At 46.7% G+C, this 15,710-nt stretch overlaps 1 protein-coding gene across 1 annotated transcript; it reads left to right on the top strand.

Annotated features, from left to right (window-relative positions):
• Positions 1–179: 179 nt before the first annotated feature.
• On the top strand, positions 180–15,303 carry IVD (isovaleryl-CoA dehydrogenase). The gene is made up of 12 exons (XM_038138909.1): positions 180–343; positions 3,245–3,334; positions 4,576–4,627; positions 7,653–7,822; positions 9,242–9,335; positions 9,586–9,722; positions 10,247–10,343; positions 11,419–11,512; positions 12,629–12,710; positions 13,178–13,282; positions 13,919–13,991; positions 14,105–15,303. The coding sequence occupies exons 1-12, from the start codon at positions 212–214 to the stop codon at positions 14,236–14,238; spliced, it is 1,260 nt and encodes a 419-aa protein (XP_037994837.1). The 5' UTR covers positions 180–211; the 3' UTR covers positions 14,239–15,303.
• The last annotated feature ends 407 nt before the right edge of the window (positions 15,304–15,710 follow it).

Below are 15,710 nucleotides of genomic sequence, written 5' to 3'. Positions count from 1 at the left end.
GGACGAGGGGGCTGAGGCAGCCGCGATGGCCGGTCAGCCTCGTGTCGGGCGTTCGCCGCTCTGCTCCGGTCTCCGCTGTTCGTGGGTTTAGTTCATTAAAGGTGCTCCAAGGACGTGGGCTCAGCCGCGGCGGCGCCGGGAGGCGGGCGGCGGGGCGGGGCGTTCCGGGGCCGGGCCGCGCCTGCGCTCGGGGCTGCGGCGGGGAGCGGCCATGGCGGCGGCGGTGCTGGGGCGCGCGGCGGGCGGGGCGCGGCGCTGGCGGGCGCTGGCGGTGCCGCGGCGCGGCGGCGCGGGGCTGGCGGTGGACGACACGGTGAACGGGCTGAGCGCCGAGCAGCGCCAGGTACGGGCGCGCCGCTCCGCGGCCGGGGGTGTGGCGGAGCGGGCGGGCGCCCATTGGCCGCGGCCGGGGCGGGCCGCCCAATCCCCGCGCGCGCGGCGGGGGCGCGGCGGCCCCGGACACGCGGCCCGCGGGAGCCACCGGCCCGGCCCGGCCCGCGGCCTCGCCACGGAGCGCCGCGCTGCCCCAGGGAACGGCCCCGGGCTCCGCCTCGGGCCTCTCGGATAGGCGGTAATCGTCAGAAACGTGATCGTCCAAGGAGCGCTTGGTGGGATCGCGGCGCGTCCTCCCAAAAGAAGCGTTGCGGCTCTCGCAGCTTGTTCTCCTGCCCAATGGGGCAATTAAAGATTTAGGATGATTCTTGAACTCGTTGCAGGTTACGGCTTTCCTGCACGGGCACAAGCAAGGGCAGCACGTCTCTGTTCTGGTGACTAGTGACAGGAACCAGGGAAGGGCAAGAGGTGGGTCAGGGGAGGTTTAGGCTGGGTATTGGGAAAAGGCTCTTCCTCCAGAGAGCGGTCAGGCACTGAAACAGCTCCCCAGGGAATCATCACAGCCCAAAAGCTACCAGAGCTCAAGGAGCATTTGGACAACGCTCTCAGGCACAGGATGAGATTGTCGGGTTTTCCTGTGCAGGGCTGGAAGTTGGACTTTTTAGCGAAAACCTCTGAAAACGCTGGGAAAAATAATCCTCTTCCACTGTCTTTAGTGTTAGTTAGTAAGTAAGGCATTACTTTATTCTTGACCAAGAGGTGTTTGTGTGGCTGAAAAAGTTCTGACCCCCACACCAACCCAAGACACAAAACTTTTTCACTTACGCATTTTTAGCAAACAAACAAATTCAAGTTTATTGGTTCTAAGTTATATCATTCTCCTTATTCATTAGTATTCTGTCCTCTATTGGTTATTGATTTCTCACTCTTCATGCTAATCTGGCCCACTTTCTTAGCCCTTTTATCATTTTTTCTCAAATTGGGAGTCTCCAGCTTTCTAGGCCTCAGTCGTGTCTGTGTCTTCTGGTTACTCCAACACGTCTTTGAAGGGCCAGAAATTTAAGATCCCAGGTGTCCAATCTTCAGCTTCCTTAGGCTTTGTTTATTGGTGTTTTTTAGGGTTAATTTTAGCAAACTTAAGGTTTCAGTGATTTAATGATCAAAGTATCAATAAGTGTCTGTAAAAAAGAAACTTAACTAATGCTGACTACAAGTGTGCATGCTTACAATTAATTAAAACAGCTAATGAAAAATTAGTTAGGAAAGTTGCATCATTTCCAACAGATGATGATCCTTGTGGATCCCCTCCAGCTTGGAATGTTCTATGATCCTTAGCTGTGCTGTGTTCTTCTGTGTGCAACAGCAGCCAAGTGCTGACCATTCCAGATGTATTCCCTTCTGCCCCAGGGCTTGGAGTGAAGGGCAGTGTGTTCCCAGAGCTGTTCCACACAGGCTCCTGCCAGTGAAACACTGGAGCTACAGCCTCACTTTCCAGATAATTCTGATAGTGCAAGCATATGATGTGCAAAATGAGCTTACTTGTTCTTCTTTCTTGCTACAGAATTATTCCATGCCATGATTGTGTTCATGTTAATGGCCTTGTCAGCTCAAACTGACATTTCTTTGTACTTCTCTATTCAGAAGACGTAAAAGAAGGTGTAAAATATTCATCTTGTTCCTATCTGTCTGATGGAAAAGCTAAAAAGAAAAAAAAAATCAGAAATAATCTTCAGTAATATTAGTGACAAATTAAAGCAATATAACTATTATAAACTGGCTTAGGGTATCAGGGCTGCCTGAGTCCTTCCTCAATCTCTAATTGATTAAGATTTTTTATTATGGTTTTAAGCTTGTCTTAATTTATTCTAAGCTCTTTGCTGAAGTGTAATGCAGTCAGCTTTGTCACAGTGGAAAGATATCTGATGTCTTTTGGGGTTCTTTTTAGGTTTATAAATCTAGCAATGGGGAGAAAGCTTGTTTACTAGTACTGGAATCCAGGATCTGTGTGACTGTGGAAATTTAACATATCTTCTCAGTGGTAAAAAAGGGGATGCTTCGGGTTTGGGGGTCAGAGAAAGACACAGGACTGTGGGCATGTTCTGGTTTAAGAGCTCAGGGTTTCAGTCTCTAAAACTGTTGCTTCATTAGAATTAATGTGTGGGAATAAAGAGCCAAAAAGAAAAAAAAAAACAACAGATTATTAAACTCTACCATAAGATCAAAACCAAGTTTTTAAATGTTCCTGTTAAAAACATGCAAGATATTGTATACATTTTGTTAGTATGCTTATAGTATAGTTATAGACTATAGTATGCTTATAGACTTCTGTAGTATACATGTAAGTGTTCAGAGTATAAAATTTAGGAAAATATTTTGGGTTTTTAACACTTGGATCAATGAACATTCCTGGCTGTATCAAATTTCCCCACTGTAGAAGGTAGTAAGGTAAATAATGTGGTTCTAGTTTGACACACAAACAGGTTTTAATTAGTATCCCTGCTTATTGCAGGCATCTGCGCACAATTAACTGATGCTGTAAGCAGCTATGAGATGGAGTTAGCACATTATCAACTCAGTTCATCAGCTTCCCAAGTTCCCTGCCCAAAAATATGCCTGAAACCCCAGTGCAGGCAGGAGTTCAGGAACATTCTCTCGTGTCAGGGTACAATTAAGGTTAAATGCTGTGAGGGACTAAAGTACATGAGGTCCTTTTTAAAAGATTAAAGAGACGACCCTCTTATGTGGTATTTCAGCCAGGAACCTGAACCATTGATTTCCTTATGGTCTTGTGCTTCTGGGTTTGGGATGCTGGACTACCCCGGTGAGGGAATGTTGGCAGGATCCAGGGGAAGAAGATGACAATATATTGCTGAGATGTAATGGATGTGTTTTTCCTCCCCTCTTTTCCCAGCTTAGACAGACCATGACAAAGTTCTGCCAAGAGCATTTGGCTCCAAAGGCCCAACAGATTGACCAGGAAAATGAATTCAAAGGCATGCGGGCAAGTATTTCATGTGTGGTTCTGAAAGCCTCTCTGGGCTTTGATCTCTGCATTAGTCCAGACAATCCCAAGCCACACCACAGGAACATGTGCATTAACTTTTCAAACTTAAAAGCCACAGAGAAAACCTTTTTTTGATTTCCTGTTTTAGCATTTGTTACCAACTTTCAGCAACCTGGGGCAGAACCCAGCAATAATATTCATAATGAAGATTAATAATGGTCTCGTTTGGGTTCTTATCATGGGATTCCTGCCTGTCTGTTCTGGCTCCTTCCCCAGTGTGTGCTTTGTATACTCCTGGCTCAGTACCTTTTCTGGACATGAATTTCCTCTTCAGATTTGCTGTGAAAACATTGTGTACAAATGCTGAAACTCGCCTTTCTAATAAACCCAACAAATCCTGTGCCACAGGGTGCTTTGATTGATGGAAATGAGAGATCTGACTATTGGTTTTTGTAAGCTTCACAAGACTCAAAAAGCTCTTAACATCTGTCAGCATTTCCTAGAGCTCTGATGTTGACATTTCCAGGGATGTATGTGCAGCTTTGAAGTGAAGTGTATAAATTTAGCCTGGCATTCCAGATGTCATCCAGAGCTATTGTATGATACTTTTTGAAGTCTCTGATAATTATTGCCGGACGCCAAGGCCACGTGAGGAGCACTCACCTATGTGTCCACCACATAGCAGAGGAAAGGAGCAGCAGGGAGATGGCCCCACCAGGACACGTGTGGGCCTCCCTGCTGACAACATCCTTTGCTACTGCATTTTGTCATGGCTGTAGCATTCCCATTTTTTTCATCTTCCCCGAGGAGGCTTCCTTGGCTTTAGTTGCCAGCTCCCGTTTTACCGGAAGAATTTTCAAGTGCCATCTCATAGCTTCATATTTCCAGGGTTTTGGTAATGGATAGTTTATACTGTTACACAAAAATTTTCATTGGAGTGGGCAAAGAGTTAAATCTTAGGAGGTGTCCTTCCAGAATTTAATTTTGGCATGTGAATTTTCACTGAATTCCACAAACCTCTCCCATGTGTAGCATAACTAGTGTCCTTAAATCTGTGTGGTTTCTCAGTTCCGAGGATGGAGCTGCACTGGGGGAGGAACAGGAATTAGGGTTGTATTTGCCTCATTCTCAAGATATCTCACAGATAAATGGATGTGTCCAGTGAGCTACCCGGGGAAATTTGTTATGCTGATGCCCAGACTGCCAGTTTGGGCTGATTATTTGTTCTGTATTTGTAGGACTTTTGGAAGAAACTTGGAGAACTGGGAGTTCTGGGAATCACAGCCCCTGGTAAGTCTCTTCTGATCTTTTGCCTTCTGATGGGTGATTCTTCAAACAAATGAGAGACTACTTAAACTCTCTCTTTCCAGTTCACCACAGCCTTGTCTGTGATGTGGCATCCATTTAGTCCTATCTTTGTGTTTTAAAAAACTCTTTCCCAACTGTTTTTCTTCTTGTCTGACTTTGGATCCTTTTTCATTGTTAGACAAAATGCCTTTCACAATTTAAAAGCACTGCTCAGAAATGGTTTCTCCAGATGTAACATATGTAGCTCAAAGGTATTTGTGCCTTTCTAATATGAAGAATGAGACCTAGAGATAAAAGTATCCCAGAACAAACATCCATCTGTAATGGGAGAAGTTAAAGGGTCTAAAATAATGCCCTGAAAGGCTGTGGTAACTAATGGGGAGTGACCACAGCCAACCAGTCGGAAAAAAATCAGGGGAAATCTTATTCAGCCTTGTGCAGGTTAGTAAAAAGTGTTGTGATGAGTGCTACAGATGAGTGTGATCGTGCTGAATGCACCAAGGCAGGGTAATGAGGAGAAGCCCTTAGTGGAGAAAAGCGGCTGATGGGTCCTTTCTTTCCCCATGGAAAAGTCTGTTTTCTGGATGTGGCTGTGCAAAGGCTCTGCAGAATCCAGCTGAATAGCAATGCGTTGGAATAATGCCTCTGCCTCGCTTTCAGTGCTGAAAGACTCTGCATTTCTGCTTTCTCTCTCTCCTCTTCCCCATTTACTGCTGCTCCTGTTTTTCCTCACTCTTACCTTCTTTCTTCTTTGATGTTGTGCCTGAGGCTTACAGCAGTTTCCCACACTATAAATAAGCCATCCCCTCACGAGTCCTGTCCTTCTTGATTTCCTCAAAGGTTTACCACTCAAACCCTCCTATGCCCAGGATTTTTCACTTTATTTTGGATTGTGGAGTTGCGTGTCTCTTTATTGATGTTGGTTTCGTTGGAGGAGAGTGGGATTTAGGATATAAAGATGGTGTGCCATCTTAGGAGGGTGTACACGATTAAATGGCATGTTTGGGTGCCAGTGCATCAAGTCTATTAAGGGAACATTTTGAATAACAGTGCTGTTTGTTTTCTTCCTAAAACTAAGATAACTGTGGTGTTTATAACTTTCCATTTGTTTTATAAAGTGCAAAGTGAAGAAATGTAAATATGTCGTTTCCATGGAATGTAATACAGGCATATCATATACAAAGAGTAGCTTCGAAAGCACAGCATCATTTGAAATCACAGCATGGTTTGTGTTATATGAGGAGGTGTCTGGCAGGATCATTTTCCTGTTCCTCTTGCAGTGCAAAGCAATCCCGGATTTATGCTGCTCACAGTCACCTCACCTTTCTTGAGGCAAAAGCACCAAACCCAACCATTATATAGGAGTTAATAAAAAACTCTCTTCTTTTGGCATACATGAAAAATTGTTAAGCCCATCTTTTGTGATGCTGATAGCAAACCCCTAAACTTGGGTTTGTGGTAGGGAGAGATTTTAGAGGATACAGGCCCCTGCAGATGAAAGCAGGAGTCAAAATGAGGGACATGGGAGGAAAGGCTGTGTGTGATGCCAGTGGCTGTGGTGTTAATTTGAGGAATTTGGGACAGCAGCCCCTTGGAGCTGTGTCCTTTGGTCACTCTGGGCACAGACAGAGATTTGCTCTTACTTTGTTGCTCTTGCTTGCAGCCTCCACATTGGTGACGAGTAAGTGCTCCCAGCTTAACTCCCCAGCTGCTTCTTGCTGTTCATGTCCTGCTGTAGTGCTTCTCTTAGCAGTACAACCATTTGCTTCCTACCTGGAGAACAAAGCTTTTAGGTTGGGAGGTGACTGTATTTCTGTGTATATAAATGTGTTTAGAGGGACATGTGTGTATGTTTATGTAGGCTGTTGGCTCCTCAAGGCCGTTACGCATTTCTCAGCCTTCTCTTTTAACCTCCCTTCTCTCTCCCTGTTCTACTGTGCGATTTTAATCTTTACTATTAGTTTTAAGCTCAACTCCATGTGCCTAGCTAGGGTCTCAGTGCTGCTCTGTCTCGCTTCATCCTCTCTTGAAATCTATTTGCTTGTCACTGATGAATTACATTTATGGATCATTCTTGTTCTCAGTTGGCCACTCATCAAAATTCTGGTGTCCTGCACATTTGTAGGCTTAGAAAAGTCCTTAGTGTCACATTTTTGAGCAGTTTGAGAATTCCTCACTTGTTTACGGGCAAACATACATGAATTTTACAAACCTTGCCTGTGTTCCTTTGTTCTCACCTTAAGGACGTTGCAACTTGTGATTTAATCTTGGTGATAATACTAAGGTTGATAAGAAGGACTCATAATTACTCAATGTCAGTAGCATGTTCAAAATGTGTCCTTGTGCATGTTCTACATATAAACTATGTTATACGAGTCAATTATGGATTATGCTGAAGACAAAATATCCCTGTGACTTTAAGATGAGGAAAATGAAATTCAGAAAGGATGGGGAAAGCCAGAAGTGCCCAGCTCAATGGATGGCAACAGTCAAACCCAGAAGTGTGGTATTCACACATGCCCTCTGAACGGAGAGAAGCAGAGAAAAGAATGATCAAAACAATTCTGATCTCATTTGCTGCTCCTGTGTTTTTGGACATGTGGAATGTATTGGAAGATTGTTTACCTGAGGTGATTGCTTGATTGGATTCTGGTGATGGTGTTTTGATTCATTGACCAGTTGGATCCACGTGTGTGTGTGTGTGTGTGTGTGTGTGTGTGTGTGGGGACTGTCGGCTGACAGCCACGAGTATTTCAGTAGTTAGAACTATGATACAGTATAGTATGTATCTAATATAGTTGTAATGTAATATAATATAGTTTTAATAAAGCAAATGTTCAGCATTCCAAAGCCATGGAGTCAGATGCCAACCGTTTCCCTTCATCAGGGGTCGCCTGATTTTACAATGCAGAAGCATTCTCCGTGTCTTGGGTTTCACTGGAGACTGAGCCAGCCCTGGGCTCTTGTGCACGTGCTGGGTAACATGAGCTTTTTCCTCTCTTCCCAGCGGAATACGGTGGATCTGCCCTGGGATACCTGGACCACGTGCTGGTGATGGAGGAGATCTCCCGTGCCTCAGCGTCCGTGGGGCTCAGTTACGGGGCCCACTCCAACCTGTGCATCAACCAGCTCGTGCGCAATGGCAACGAGGCCCAGAAGCACAAGTACCTGCCCAAGGTATGTGGCTGGAGGAGGGGCAGCACTGGAAAGCATTTGGGTCCTGGCTGCAAGGATGACATCTTAAGCACCAGCAGATTCCAGTGACCAAACCTTAGGAAATACTGAACATGCCAAACTTGCCTGTCTCTGGCTTGTCAGTTTTTAATCTATTAATCCATAATGACCTCATCCCATGCCCGTGTCCTTGTCTGCAGGCAGCACAGCCCAGCTCTCTGGAGCTGTGTTACTAAGGGAGGCTTTCAGGTGACTCCGGAGAATATTCTTTCAAATTCCCAAATCACTCTGAGATCTCTGAGTGAAAGTCACTGCTTTTCTATTTTACATTCTCCATTTTTCAGTGCCCAAATGCGTGGTTTGGCTGTTAATTAACTACATGTGAAACTTCGTCATCACTTGGGGCATTGATGTTGCAACTTAGAAGTGCATTAATTAGATTTCTGGTTTTAAATGCATATAAAAACAATGAGCACATTGAATCCCAGCTACCGAGATTATCAGTGAAATTATCAGCACAAGAAACTTGATTTAAACAACATGCAAAGTACAGTGTAACTTTCTCAAAGCACTGTGCAGCCTGCAAATGTGTAACTCCGAATTGTCCTGCTTCCTCAGGTGTATTCTCATGCTTCATTCTCTGCCTGTCAATGAGATGTGAAGTCACTTCAGCTCTGACTTGTTTTGGCTCCTGACGGAGCACTTAAATGTGCTTAACTAGATTTGAGCACTTTGTGGGGACTTCTGTAGCAATGCACTGATGGATTGGACTGGTTGAAGATATCTTAAGCATTGAGTCTTCTTTTTCAAAAAAAGTAGAGATCAAAAGGAGGAGAAGATGGATGAAAGCAAACAGGGAAGGGGAAAAAAGGCAAGGAGAAAAGGGCAGGATGAAATAACAGTGAAGCAGAAGCAACAGCTCTGCCAGAGCCTGGTGTGAGCAGGCACAGGAGGAGGGTCCATCTGCTGTTGTGGGGTGAGTGTGGGGGGACTGGGCCATGAGAACATTGCAGAGAACTTTCCCATCCCTTTTCACCCCCTCGTTGGCCTTTTGTGTTCATCAGCTTCTGTTTGTGTAAAAGGGCAGCAGAAAGCCTGGGCAGGAGCTGGGGACAGGCATATGGCTGCCCGCATGGTTCCTTGGCACCTTCCTCATGTGTTGTGCAAGCAGGGCTGTGCTTGTGTAGCTCAGACAGAGCTGAGTCACCCTTCTCACCCCTCTGGGATTTGGTTCTGTTGCTTCATGCAGCACAAGGGAGCTCCTTGCTCGGGCTGTGCTGGGAACAGCAGCTCTCGTTTGAGTTCTTGCAGAGAACAGTGACTGTGGAGGTTCAGTGCAGGAAAACAGGCCAGGGGGCTACAGAGAGACACAAACAATGCTGCTGGTCTTCATCTTTTGCTAATATTTGTCCTTTCTTCCAGCTAATCAGTGGGGAGCACATTGGAGCCTTAGCCATGAGCGAGCCAAACGCTGGCTCTGATGTTGTGTCCATGAAGCTGAAAGCAGACAAGAAAGGTAAAGCCTGTCCTGTGCTGCCCAGGGAGGTGCTGGAGGCCACATCCCTGGAGGTGTTAAAGAACATTTGGCCGTGGCACTCAGGGTTCTGGACTGGTTCACAAGGCGGTGGTGGGCCAAAGGTTGGACTCGATGATCTTGGAGGTCTTTTCCAACCTAAGTGATTCTGGGAAGCCTGTTAGGGAATAAATGGAATGGGAATGCCGGTGTTGCTGTCATGAGCTAAGAGAGTTCATCTCTTAACTTCCAGGAGATTTCTTCGTTTTGAATGGGAACAAATTCTGGATCACCAACGGGCCGGATGCGGATGTTCTCATTGTCTACGCTAAAACTGACATGAACGCTGTCCCGGCCTCCCAAGGCATAACCGCCTTCATCGTGGAGAGGGTAGGGTCAGGCATTCCCTCAGGGTGCTAAAGCAGAATCCTTCATCTGAACTGCCTCATTTGGAAGTCAGCTGGTTTTCCTTCCATAGCTGCCATCCTCTTCCTCAAAGACAAACTACTTTCAGCCTTTCAGGCAGGAAAGGAACATTTAATAAAACAAAATCTGAGATCAGTGAACTTTCTGATGGATGTAACTTCATTATTAGAGCAGTTCAGTTACTGGCAGAGCTTCCAGCCCTTGCTGTAGAGAGCCTGTGTTGGCAGCTGTCCAAATAACTTATTTATTTGCTGTTTATGTGCATTAGAAAATGGGTGCATGGGGTTAATATGTGTGTGTTTCTCTGTCCATTTGCTTTCTCTGCACTTGCACTTAGATCTGGTCTTGTTCTTAGGTCACTTTATCTCCCTCCTGGCACCCTACACATGTTCCTGTGGTCAGGGGAACTTCACAGATCTCTCATGAGATCTTTTTTAGTCTGTTGGAACTGAGACATGGAATGTATTTTTACTGTCTTGACTTTGCAGGGAATGCCAGGTTTCAGGACAGCCCAGAAGCTGGATAAGCTGGGAATGAGAGGGTCTAATACCTGTGAATTGATATTTGAAGACTGCAAGGTCCCCGGTGAGTTGGGTTCAAATCATGGTGGTTTCCTGTGTTCTTGATCAGATAAATTGGATCACTAATTACACACATGTTCAGCCTGTGACCTGGAGGGCTTTGCAGATGCTTATCTCCTCTCTGGCTGCCTCTGAGGGAGCTGATGGAACTGGAAAAGTGCAATCTGCTGGATTGCAGGGAGGGAGCACATCGTTTGTCAGGTCACTGCTCCTTCACCCTCATGGACCTAGTTCTTAACCACTGCTTCTCCAAAGCCTTGCTGAAGCTTCCCAAAAAACTTGTTTCCTCTAGAGCTCCTGTCTTGGATGGAGTTTAGCTACTTTGCCCTAGAGGTTTTGTCGCTGGAGGCTTTCCAACAGGCTTTTGTAACACTTCGGAGTTCCACTGGGGCCAGGGCCTGAAAATGGACATCCTTTCCCCTGTTAGTTAGTACAACAGAGGCCTCTGTAATAGCAGTATGTGTTATTCCAGTGGCAATTTTTGTTGATAGAAAAATTCCAGCCTTTCTAGAGGAAATGGAGAAGATGTCTTCTCATAAAAATCCTGATTGCAGATTGCACATTTGCAGACCAAGGAGCTCTCTTGCTCCCCATATACATCTTCAAAAGCTAAAGTGGAAGAGTTTCAGCTGAAACCTAACATTTCTAACTGTGTTGGATCCCTCCACCCTGAAATCATAAAGGCCAGTGCCCCGGTGCTCGGACCATGTCCCAGGAGTCATCCACAGGGAACAGCACGTTCTCGTGGAAAGAGGATGATGACATGGAGAAGCACATCACTGCAGTGTTGGAAGTTAATGCACTTGGCACCTCTGGCCATTAATGCTCCTTCTGATCTTTGGCTTTGGAAGCTGAAACAGTTTTTTCCAGGAAATTTTTCAGGCTATTCAGTCATTGTTCATAGAATCCCAGGATGGTTTGGGCTGGAAGGAACCTTAAGCTCATCCAGTCCCACCCCCCTGCCGTGAGCATCTTCCACTGGCCCAGGCTGCTCCTCTCCCTAGTGAACACAGGCCCTCAGTGAGCAGCTTGTCTGAGTTTCACACATAAATAAATCACTTTTCCATTGCTCTTTGCAGCTGAAAATGTCTTGGGGACACTGAGCAAAGGAGTCTATGTCCTGATGAGTGGATTGGACCTGGAGAGGCTTGTGCTGTCCGGGGGCCCCCTGGGGTAAGAGTTTGTCATCTTTTGTAGGTTTTAAAGCCAGAAGGGTCCTTGGTGATCGCCAAGCCTGATGGGGATCCCCTGGGGCCTGCAGCTCTTGGTAGGATGGATCCTGGATGGAGAACTGGGTTACTGGGGCAGCAGAAGAAAAGAGGCTGGATCAGATGTGGGAAGGAAGCAAGGTGTGAGGAGATCCCATGGCTGCTGGGTGTCCCAGTCAAAACCAGCACAGCTGCTCAACTGGACTCTCCTGAAGGTCCTCAGGGCTCTCTCAGCAGCCACTGCTCACTCAAATGTGCTCTGCCTCATCCTTGAGCTCTCAGCTCCTCATGCAGTGGTTTTCCAATTTGAAAGCATCTCTGTGGAGCCCCCTGTGAGGGGCAAGGGATGAGAGAAGCAATGCCAGAAAGAATGTTGGCAAGTCTGCCTGCCAGTGTCCACTGACCCTCCAGAGCAGGCTTTGGAAATTATCAGTCTTGATAAAAAAAATTTCAGAGATATAAATCAGCTTCAGTCCCCAGTTGCTGGCTTGTGTATCCCTGTGTTATTACACAGGGAATAACCAGCACATTTGTGTTATCAATTCCTTAGAATCTAACACACTATCCAGAGACTCACACGCTGGTTTGTTCTTCATTTATTCAATCCTTAAGCTCCCCAGTAATTAATGGCACCCCACAGTCCTTTTGTCCTCCTGAGTGGTCTCTCTGGGCTAATCCTCTCGTGGAAATATCAACTTCCACAAAGCAGGAGGAGATTTTTTTCCCCTCCTTGTTCTTACCTGTGCTCTTTTTATGGTATTGCCTGGTATTCCTTGAGCTTGAGGGGCTGTGGAGGTAAGAGGAGCACAAACTCTCCGGGCTGTGGTTGTGAGAAAGCTCTTCAAGTCTCAGTCCCCTGAATTAAAAGGTCAGACCTTCCCACAGAATGTCCCAAATGAGCCCTGGGGAGAAATATGGGACGTTTGGATTTTATTCTTGGCCTTGTTTGAGTGGAGGTGTAGCAAGACAGCAGGATATCACTTCAGCTGTGAGAACCTTTTTTCCTTGGGTTATGTTTCCAAAGTTAAATAATTATTAATTGTTAGATCCACTGTTTCCCTTTTCCCTCTTCTCTTCTTAGGCTCATGCAAGCTGTTCTTGACCATGCAATTCCATACCTGCATGTCAGAGAAGCATTTGGACAGAAAATCGGTCACTTCCAGGTGAGGCAGAAAAGGAGTTGGGACTTTTTGTCCTCTTTTCTCCTTAAAACTGAGAAGACTGAGAGCTTTGTTGAGGCAGGGGCTCTGCATGGAGAAGGTCACCGGCTGTTTATACTGGGGCTGCATGATGTGATAATGAGCAGCCCGAGCTAGTGGAAGGTTCCTGCTCATGGCAAGGAGATGGAATTGGATGAACTTTAAGGTCCCTTCCAACTCAAGGAATTCTGGTATTCTGTGATGTGGGGAGAAGGTGGAAAGACCTCTGAGTCTGCTCCCCTGAGATTGCTGTTGGCGGGTGTGGGACTGTAGCTGATATCTAGGGGGCTGTGACTTAACAGAACCTCCAGCTCCCTCATGTCTGCTGGGTCCACGTCTCCTCCTGTGTCCAGTTTCTCTGAGGTATTTTGGGGAACGGCTGGTTCCCCTGGCTCGTGTTAATTAATGTCCCTTGTCTTTGGGCCGTGCAGCTCATGCAGGGCAAGATGGCGGATATGTACACGCGGCTCATGGCCTGCCGGCAGTACGTCTACAATGTGGCCAAAGCCTGTGACCAGGGCCACTTCAATGCCAAGGTGAGCTCACCTCCTACCTGGGCTGTGTGTCCTGCAGCCATTCCTCCAGTCCCAGAGCCTCAGCCGGGGGGAGCCTCTGTACAATGAGTACCCACAACCCAAAGGGGTTTTTTTTCACACCCAAAGTATATTTTTTCCTTTTTTCACTCGCAAATTAAAAGCAAACCTCCTTTTACAAAGCAAGAGATTTAGCAGCATCAATAGGTGTTTATTGGAAGCCCTGGTTGTTGTAAGGGCTGTAGCAGTTGTTAGAGGTGTTGTCACCTCCACCTGTCACCACGCCTCTGTTAGAGGAGGATGTTGAGTGTTTAACAGTGGGAGCACAGATCTCTGCATCCCAAAGCAAATCATGTTGGCCTCCTGGGGGATTGATGGGCTTTTGTGAGAGAGCCATCTTCTCTGGTGCACTTTTTATTTTTTCCCTTCTTCTGCCTTCATGTGGCCTTTACAGACCTGCTGTGAGTGTTCCATAGTAACAGGGACACTGCTGGAGCTCCCTGGCCCTGTGCTTTGGATTCAAGTAGTTCAGGGTTCTTAGCAGGTGTCTGTCGAGTGATGACAGCATGAGGGCAGCACAGGGACTGGAGATGGGGTGATGACACCTTTCCTGACTGTCCTTTCATGACCGTCCCATAGGACTGCGCCGGGGTGATCCTGTACTCAGCAGAGTGTGCGACGCAGGTGGCCCTGGATGGGATCCAGTGCCTGGGTGAGTCACTGATGGCTGGACAGAGCCAAGCACAGTGCATTTCCCTCTGCTGTCCCACCCTCAGCCCTGAAGTCAAGGACGAGGAGTGACTTGTGGCTTTTTTTGTGTGGCAGGTGGGAACGGTTACATCAATGACTACCCCATGGGGCGCTTCCTGCGCGACGCCAAGCTCTACGAGATCGGGGCGGGCACCAGCGAGGTGCGCAGGCTCGTCATCGGCAGGGCCTTCAACGCCACCTTCAAGTAACACTGCCAGTGCAGAGGCAGCACCGTGACCACCACGAGGCCTTGACCGTGAGGCTGGAGCGCACAACTCAGCTTCTTCCTGCCTGCCATTCCAGCTTCGTCACTTGTGGAGTCCCCTCTGCCTGCTCTGGGAAGAGATGCTGCTGGACTGGGCTTGGACAAAATTAATCAGAGGGTATATGGAAGAAGAAGTGCTTTTTCTCTTTTGTGATCATCCTGATTCATGGTGTTCGTGAGCTGTTGATTCTCAGTTTTGCAAGGCAGATATTCATCCCTCCCACCAGGCAGGCTGGCAAGGGGTATGCAGCCACTGCACAGAGAAAGTGAACCCAAACCCACCAAAATGGACAATGAGGGAACAACTTTGTTCTTACCAAAAAGCCCTGAGTGCCATTAAACAGTTAGAATTTAGCATATTGCCATTGGAAGGTGAACCTTCCTGCTGTGACCTTCCAATGGGATTATACCTTCTCTTTTGGGAACTCCACACCAACCACATTATGGGGTTGCTATCATGAACGCTTAGAGTCATCTGTGCACAAACAGTGTTTTAGGTGCTGATTCCTAAAACCTCCTCGTGTGTTGCTTTGCAGAATTCCTTTCCTGTTTGCAGCTTCCCTATTCTGGCTGCTTCTGGAGTTATTTGGGTGCAGGCCCAAGTCCTTGCTGCGCTGACTGACTGCTCCCACCAGGTCATTCTCTCAGAGTCGTCACCATCCACCACTCTGGGGACAAGTTGACACGTCAGAGCATTGTTGTGACATCTGTGAATGAAGCAGGCAGAAAGAGCTGACTTCTTTGGGGTTTGGTTCCTTCTGAAGGTTGTTGTTTTGGCCAAGCCTGTCCTCACACTCCAACTCTGGGCAGCTGAGCAATGTGTTTGTGAGTGATCTCAGTGCATCTTGTATCCAGCAAATCGGGGCTTATCCAGCTTTTTAAAGGAAATTGCTCAGCATCCTGCCTGCCTTTAAGTGTGAATCACAAATCGAAACGGGCTGCTGGAAATGTGATTGAACAGTAAATTAAACCATTGCCATGTAGGCAGCTCCCAGCAGTTTTAACAAAACTCGCCTTCAACTGTGTGTATTTTTTTTGTTATAGTTGACTCCTGTCTATACCAGGTGACAGTAGACTAACACAGAATTTTAAAATGCCACAGATTGAAGACAGTTCACTGTTCTGAATTGCCAGGTAGGTCACCAAGAGTTATAAAAGTCACAAAAATCCAGAAAGAGCTTCTGAAATCCTGGTGGTAAGACCTTGCTCCAAAGCTTTATATTTATTCAGCCTCAGTGGGTGGCTGTCACTCGGGAAGTGTCCCAGGGTTTAATTTTCAGCCTAAATCTCTGGATAGAGGGTGGACAGAGGTGCTTTGTCAGGAATATTTTGTTGAGCTGCATCTGAAAATGCTGTGGAAGTGAATCTTGAAGTGCACTTCATACAGGAAATACTCAGTGCATTGCTGTCCATGGA

Source organism: Motacilla alba, chromosome 5 (genome assembly GCF_015832195.1).
Source record: "Motacilla alba alba isolate MOTALB_02 chromosome 5, Motacilla_alba_V1.0_pri, whole genome shotgun sequence".
Taxonomy (NCBI): Eukaryota; Metazoa; Chordata; class Aves; order Passeriformes; family Motacillidae; genus Motacilla; species Motacilla alba.
This window is presented reverse-complemented; position numbering and strand designations above follow the sequence as displayed.